The sequence below is a fragment of the Acomys russatus genome, chromosome X (genome assembly GCF_903995435.1).
Source record: "Acomys russatus chromosome X, mAcoRus1.1, whole genome shotgun sequence".
Classification (NCBI taxonomy): domain Eukaryota; kingdom Metazoa; phylum Chordata; class Mammalia; order Rodentia; family Muridae; genus Acomys; species Acomys russatus.
The window spans coordinates 93,111,016-93,118,889 of NC_067169.1; the positions used below are offsets into that span (position 1 = coordinate 93,111,016).

The following is a 7,874-nucleotide window of genomic DNA, read 5'->3' on the forward strand; positions in this document are numbered from 1 at the left end:
GGTTGTAGCTCAGCGGTAGAGTCCGTCTCACATGTATGTGGTAGCTATACTGGCTCAAATAAGGTACACCATTGAAACTTTTAAGAAAACAAAAACTCTCCTTGAAAGACCTACTGACATTAGGGCCGTCGTTTCATATTGCTAGGCTTCTTGGAGCTACCAATTAATACACTATACTCACAGCAATGCCTGAAAGCCCTGGAGGAAGCTGTAGGAGGCAGCTATAGATGAGGTGGGAGAGGGCAAGGGAAGAAAACAAGTCATGTGCCCACTGTGCTGGCTACTTTTATGTTAATTAACTTGCTATAAGCTGGAGTCATCTGAGCAGAAAGAAACCTCAATTGAGAATATGCCCCCACACACACCAGACTGACCTTTCTTATTTGATGATTGATTGGAGCAGGCCCAGTTCATTGTGGGTGGGGCCACCACTGGGCTGGTGGGCCTGAGTGCTAGAAGAAAGCAGGCTGAGGAAGCCAGTAAGCAACAAGGCCTTTTTTTTTTTTTTTTTAATCAACTATTGCCTCCAGGTTCCTGCCATGTTTGAGCTCCTGCCCTGGCTTCCTTGACTGAGGGAAAAGAGGTAAGATGAAATCAACCTTTCCTCAAGTTGTTTTTGGTCACGGTGTTTTATCAAAGAAACAGAAACTCTACCTTAAAACACCCACTGTGTCCTAAGTGTAGACAGGCCCGCAGGCATTTTGCCTTTGGGAATTCTGAAGGTTGGACAGCTGAGGGTCAGGTGCAGTGCTGTTTTCGACTGTCCCAATTATTTCTATAAAACAAGCAGTAATTATTTAGAAGCAGGCTTCTGATCGCATTATCTGCTGCTGCCTTTCTGAACCCCGAGGGAGTACTGAGGGAGTACTCCTGATCTTAAGGTCATTTGTGGGGAATAGTTACTCAGTTTCAGGATTAAGGGGCTCAGGGAATCCCTGAGTCCGACAGCGCTACAGCTGGAATTCAGCAATCTACTAGATCTGTGAGCTCTTCACCTGGAGCTAGAAAAGCCAAAGGTCAACTGCATTCTTAACCTTTTTAAACCTCTTGTCCTTCTAGGTACTCAATTTGCCTTCCAGTTAAAATCATTTCCTCACCTTGAGGCCAGTCCTTTGTGCTCTCTTAGGCCAATTCCCAGTGAGATCTTAGTTAGGCTATTTGCAAGCCAGTCTGAGACATGCTGACAGGATAGCACCTAGCTGGTACCTCAGTTTTCTCTGGCTTCCTGGACAAAGCTTCGCCCCATAGTGTCAGGTCTAGGGTGAAGTTCACAGAACTTGACACAGAACAACTCAGCAACCAACATAAATGAACCTCATTTGTAAATGTAATGTTTTAAAAGCTCAAAAACGATGCAAAAAAAAAAAAAAATCCTTGGATTGTTAATGTTCAGACCTTTACAAAGACAGAGACCCCGTCCTGAACTAGCCTGACCTTGATTCCTGTGCCTCACTGGAATTCCAGTCCTGGGTCTCCAATTTATTTTCTTTGTCAAAAAAAGTGTGTCTGAATGAAATCTTTTACTATTCCATTAGATATTTATCTCGATTCCTGGGGTTTAAGAGCGATTTTGTCTGTCTGGAGTGTCTTCAACTTAGGCCTGGCCCTAGGCCCGGTTTTTTGTTTGTTTGTTTGTTTGTTTGGGGTGTGTGTGTGTGTGTGTGTGTGTGTGTGTGTGTGTGTGTGTGTGTGTGTGTGTGTGTGTGTGTGTATTTTCGTTTGGGCACACTTATCTTCACCATCCCTCCCGATTCTTAGACACTTCTCAGGGTCCAGGTCGCAAGTTGTAGACCCTGCGCCACCCACACCTCACCCCCCCTTACTCTGGTCTAATCAGGTGCCAAGGGCAGGCGAGGCTGGAAAGGCGACCAGGCTCCTCCCGCATGTCCCGAACCACTCAGCATCTCAGCCATTCTGCGCGCCTGAGCAGGGCGCCCGCCTCGGCCCGCCCCTTACGCCGGCAGCTCAGCGCCGGGCTGCCACTATATAAGTCGGCCATTTGCTTTGCTCCGCCCCAGAGTCCCGGAGTCTAAGCCGGTTGTCAAGCCTGTCCTGTCCCGCAGTCGTCTGCCTCTTCCTTTATTCTTTCACCATGACAGATGCCGCTGTGTCCTTCGCCAAGGACTTCTTGGCTGGTGGAGTGGCCGCAGCCATCTCCAAGACGGCGGTAGCACCCATCGAGCGGGTCAAGCTGCTGCTACAGGTATGTCTTGGGATCGAGGGGCCCAGGCAGGAAGTAAAGGATATGCCTAGAAAGGGGGTACCCTAGTGGGAAAGTGGGACTCGGTCTTTAGACTTGTGGCAAGGTGAAGGCGGGGCCTGGTCACAGTGTCAGACCGAAAAGCAAACCAGAGGAAGGAGCCTTTAAGGATCTGGAGTTTGAGTGGCGCAAGTGGTTGGGGCCAGAGGGAGCTGTGGCGCTGGGGACCATCCCCAGCACAGAGAACTAGGATAAGGCTGCGCGACAGACACTGTCTACCCCGGATTTAGAGTCAAGGGCAATAGGCCTGAAAGCAGGCACTGGAATACAGAACACCTGGCCTTACCGAAAACCTCAAGGTCACGGCAAGGAGATTACAGCTTTGGGCAGGCCACGCGGACCGGTTCGGCGGGCGCGCAGCCTGCGAACAACGCGGTGCAAGCTCGCCGGCCGGCAGGCCGGAAGTGGACGCTGGGAAGAGCATGTGCCGGTTACGTCCGCCCCCGCGCAGCCCCTCGCCAGCCTTCCTGCGGCGCGCTCGGCGCGCTCTGCCTCTAGGGGGCGCTCGTGGTCGAAAGTCGTCACCACTCCTTCCCCCCCCCCCTTCCCCGGGCCGAACAAAAGTGGGGGTGGGGCGGAAAGGAAGCAGCTCAGGAGACCTGAGAGGTTGACTGTGGTCACCAAGGTGACCGTGTCCTATGTAGGTCCCACCCTAATGCCTCTGAACCTGACGTGGAGGAAATGACCTTTCTTCCTGGTCTAAAGGTCATAGATCCACTTGAGGGTGCCCCACTCGCAGAGGTGGAGGCTTACCGCTTCTGATGGTGCAGATCGGTTCTAACGCCCTGGGATAGCATCAGCGCTCAGGATCGTCCAGCTCCTGTGATTCTGAAAGCTAGATTTGGAGAAAGGGGAACCAACCTTGAATATTAGGCGTGTGTGTTCTTCCCTTTTCCTCTCTCAGTGGTTATAACTTTTCCTATTGCCTTCTTCCTATCCATCAGGTGCAGCATGCCAGCAAGCAAATCACGGCAGATAAGCAATACAAGGGCATCATAGACTGCGTGGTTCGTATCCCCAAGGAACAGGGAGTCCTGTCCTTCTGGCGTGGTAACCTGGCCAACGTCATCAGATACTTCCCCACCCAGGCGCTCAACTTTGCCTTCAAAGATAAATACAAGCAGATCTTTCTGGGTGGTGTGGACAAGAGGACCCAGTTTTGGCGCTACTTTGCAGGGAACCTGGCATCAGGTGGTGCCGCTGGGGCCACATCCCTGTGCTTTGTGTACCCTCTTGATTTTGCCCGTACCCGTCTAGCAGCTGATGTGGGCAAAGCTGGAGCTGAAAGGGAATTCAAAGGCCTTGGCGACTGCCTGGTTAAGATCTACAAATCTGATGGGATTAAGGGCCTGTACCAAGGCTTTAATGTGTCAGTACAGGGCATTATCATCTACCGAGCTGCCTACTTTGGTATCTATGACACTGCAAAGGGTAAGTTTGCTATATGCTTAGAAGTTGTGGGTGCTTTGGGTATTTATTTGCCATGCTGGGAACTCAACCTAGGGCCTCGTGCATGCTAATCCAATGCTGAGCTGTATCCCCCAAGCCCTAGTTTTTTTTCTTTTCTCTTTTGAGACAGGGTCTCACTGTGTAGACCAGGCTTCCAATTCATAGCCACCTACCTGCCTCTACCTCCTGGGTGCTAGGGTTAAAGGCATTACCACCATGCCCAGCGCCTGTTTTGTTTCTCAAGCTAGGTCTCTTTCTTGTGTTGCTCAGGTTGACCTTAAATTCAAGGTCTTCCAGCCTCTGGTTCCCAGGTGCTGAGATTTTAGGCTTGAACCAGCTGGATTTTGTGTGAGTGTGTGGTGTGTGTGTGTGTGTGTGTGTGTGTGTGTGAGAGAGAGAGAGAGAGAGAGAGAGAGAGAGAGAGAGAGAGAGAGAGAGAGATTTGGGAGTTGGTTTGGTTTTACAAGACAGGGTTTCGCCATGTAGCCCTGGCTATTCTGGAACTCACTCTGTAGACCAGGTTGGCGAACTCAGATCTGCCTGCCTCTGCCTCCTGAGTGCTAGGACTAGAGATCGTTGTAGCAACCTAAGAGAAAAGCCTAACATTTATTTCGTTTCTAATTGCTGAAGGAAGCCAATGTCTCCCCATGTGAAATTCATGGTAGATAAAATGTTGGTTGGGTGGGTGTGGAAAACTAGGTCAGCAGAACTGCATTTCGATTGAAGAAAAAAAAAAATCTCTTTCTGACTTTCAGGAATGCTTCCGGATCCCAAGAATACTCACATCTTCATCAGCTGGATGATCGCACAGTCTGTCACTGCTGTGGCTGGCCTGACTTCCTATCCTTTTGACACAGTTCGCCGTCGTATGATGATGCAGTCTGGACGCAAAGGGAGTAAGTTCTGCTTGAGCGCAAGATATGGGGCAAGTTAGGGCCACAAACTAGTGGTGGCTGCGTTTAAAAACTGTAGCCTGACGCTAAAGACATACAGCTCAGTGGTAGAGTGCTAGCCCATCATACTCAAGGCCCTAGATTCAGTCTCCCCTGTCATAAAACATGGTAGGCACTGAAGGGATGAGGGTGACAGGATCCATGTTGGTGGCACAAGTGCCTGTGAGCAAACCATCTGAAGATGCCCCCCCCACGCCACCCCTCCCAAAACCAAACAAACCTTGGAATTGCTTTTTAAAGGTGGGGCTCTGCTTTCTTTAGTGTTAGGAATTGGGAGGTGTTTGCTGGCCTCTAAGTCATCAGCTCTGTGTCTTTATTTTCTGCAGCGGACATCATGTATACAGGCACACTTGACTGCTGGCGGAAGATCGCTCGTGATGAAGGAAGCAAGGCTTTTTTCAAGGGCGCATGGTCCAACGTTCTCAGAGGCATGGGCGGTGCCTTTGTGCTTGTCTTGTATGATGAGATCAAGAAGTACACATAATTATGTCCTAGGTGTTCTCCCCGAGAACAGGCATGTTGTATGATATATTGTATCTTGAACATTCTGGACAGATTCTCTGGGCTTGTCTGTTTTCTCAATGGCAACTATGACCAGTTGAAAAGTGGGAAGCAATAATATTCACCTGACCAGTTTTCTCTTAAAGCCATTTCCATAATGAAAATAATGATGGGACTCAATTATATTTTTTATTTCAGTCACTCCTGGAAATAAAAATTGAAGAAATAAAAATATCTTAAAAAGAGTTTTGTTTGTTGTTTGTTTTCATATAAAAAAAATCTGCCTTGTGTGTGGGTAAGCACTACATTTGAATAGAGGCCCTGGAACTCACTCTGTAGACCAGGCTGGCCTCAAACTCATAGAGGTACCTGTCCCTGCTTCTGCCCCCATCCCCAAGTGCCCCCCCCCCCCAGTGCTGGAATTAAAGGTATGTGCCACCCTGCCTACCTGAAAGAACTTTTTGTTTCATTTTGTTTTTTTAAGATAGGGTTTCTGTGGTTTATCCTTGGCTGTCCTGGACTCACTTTGTAGACCAGGCTGGCCTCGAACTCACAGAGAGCCACCTGCCTCTGCCTCCCAAGTGCTGGGCTTAAAGGCGTGCGCCACCATATCTGGCTAGCTGAAAGAACTTTTAAAAGCCCTTGTCAGCGATCAATTTGGCAAGGAACAACTTGGATATGTACCAGTCAGTATTCCCAATTCATTAGCAGAATGTGGGGCCAGTGTATCTGAAAAGTTTTGGTCCATTGCCTGTAGCCTGTCATAGCTGCCAGAGCTCCCCAAAGGTATCCTGTCCCTGCGTCTCCTATCTCCTATTCCTGTAGCTATTAAACAAGAACCATAATGCAAGTTATTCACTTTCAAAGGACTGTTACATGAATACCACCTCACAAATGATTTTTTTTTAATGTAACCACAGTTCCCAGTTTTCATCCAATTGCCTTCTTTCATCTTCACCTGATTCAAGCCGTTTTTTATTTAATCTCATTCAAAGCAGAGGATTAGGGCTGGCACCAATCTGCAGTGCTAAGATGGTAATGCTGTTCAAGATTATGGAGTGCTGGGTGACAGGCACCACCTCATAACTCCTTTTATAAAGGAGAAACAGCACCTGCATCTTGCTTGGCATGCTCACATCCCTGCTGGTGGAGAATGTTCCTGTTTCTATTGGATAAGCTTTTATTTGGGGTCCACAGGGGAGCACGTGCAATTTTGGAAGCTGTTCATTGGGCTTCAGAAATTTTGCCAGTACCATGAGATTTATATGAAGAATAAAGCATCCCGTCAAGTCTCAACATGTATAGAAAGTAAGATGGGTGATTACACGCACAGAGAAAGCTAGGGAACACACCCCGCTCACTGGTGTGTGTTAAAGGTGTTCCCAGACAAATAATGGGACCTATTAATAATGCCTGGGGGATGCTGTGCACCTACGGGCCAAGCACCTGAGTCACGGGAGAGTTTAGTGAAGAACTCTCAACTGATGATGTCAAGGAGGCAACAGCATTCTCTCCTGTGTGAATGAAGCTGGCAGTCAGTGTTGCTTTGCCTCAAGTCATTCATCTTCCATGGTCGTTCTTCATTCAGGAAAAGACAAAAAAGGCATCATCTGAGATGTCTCTGGAGGGAAATATTTTAAAAGCAATGCTGTTCTGGTATCACAGAGGCGTGGGCTAAAATCTGGATTCTCTGGGTTCGACAAGTTTCTTAATTTCTCTAAGTCTCTGGGTTTTTGTTGTTGTTGTTTGTTTGTTTTTTGTTCTGTTTTGTTTTAATGCATAAAATGAAGGTAATGGCACCTGTTCACCGGGTAGTTGCAAAGGCTAAATTGTTTATGTGAACCAGTCACTACAGGACATATTCAATAGGCACCCTCTGAATGGTACCTAGGGCCATCAGGAAGTAGCTGAGCTTCCAAAATTCTATGATCAGAAGAAGTACCTGAGCCGGACTGTGGTGGCACACACCTTCAATCCCAGCACTTAGTTTGAGACCAGCCTGGTCTACAAAGCGAGTCCAGGATAGCCAAGGCTATACACAGAGAAACCCTGTCTCGAAAAACAAAAAAACAAAACAAAACAAAAAAGCACCTGAATTGTCACAGTGGATAGTCTCAGGTAAGTCAGTTAATTTCTGAGCCTCCTTTCCCTCACTGGTGAAAAGGCAAGAAAGTGATGCTAGCCCTATTCCTTGGGAGTGTTGTGAGGATGAAGAAACCCCTCGGCATCTCATCAACACCCCGATGTGAGGTTTTATTTTGCTATTCTGCACCCATTTCTATTGAACAAAGTACAGCAACAGCGATGAATTAATTCAAGCCTATCTTAAAACAAAACAAAAATCGAGATATACCATACTGTGTGGCACTGACATAAAATAAGCTTCAGGCCAGGCCTTTCAGTTACAGATTTTGTTCCTGAAAGTGAAGGAGAGGCTGTCCACTTAGGGTTTCAACCACAATACAAGAGGACCCAAGCGCCCTTTATGGTTATTACAATAGATGTGTATTCACTGAGCTGCCAGCTATTAAAATGAACGTAGGACTGGGCATTAATGATCAGAAGTGAGACCTCCTGTCATTGGGTGGCTGACACAGATGAGGTGGGGGGGGGAGTTCTCTCGTTGTTCTTGCTATTCCTGTTGCTCAATGATTTTTGAAATTTAATTTAAAGACAAAGTGATTGTAATCTCTCCAAGCTGTGCTGGATAG

The 7,874-nt window shown here is 47.7% G+C and overlaps 1 protein-coding gene across 1 annotated transcript; it reads left to right on the top strand.

Moving 5' to 3' along the window:
* The first annotated feature begins 1,999 nt into the window (after positions 1-1,999).
* Positions 2,000-5,408, top strand: Slc25a5 (solute carrier family 25 member 5). Its single transcript, XM_051141397.1, has 4 exons — positions 2,000-2,203; positions 3,205-3,691; positions 4,465-4,605; positions 4,989-5,408. Exons 1-4 carry the CDS (start codon positions 2,093-2,095, stop codon positions 5,144-5,146), a joined length of 897 nt encoding a protein of 298 aa, XP_050997354.1. The 5' UTR covers positions 2,000-2,092; the 3' UTR covers positions 5,147-5,408.
* Positions 5,409-7,874: the final 2,466 nt, after the last annotated feature.

Excerpts from the sequence above, each read along its gene's own strand:
- Slc25a5 (XM_051141397.1), top strand. The coding sequence starts at position 2,093 with ATGACAGATGCCGCTGTGTCCTTCGCCAAGGACTTCTTGGCTGGTGGA. Across the intron at positions 2,204-3,204 it reads GGGTCAAGCTGCTGCTACAG|GTGCAGCATGCCAGCAAGCA; the intron begins GTATGTCTTGGG and ends CCTATCCATCAG. Across the intron at positions 4,606-4,988 it reads GCAGTCTGGACGCAAAGGGA|CGGACATCATGTATACAGGC; the intron begins GTAAGTTCTGCT and ends TATTTTCTGCAG.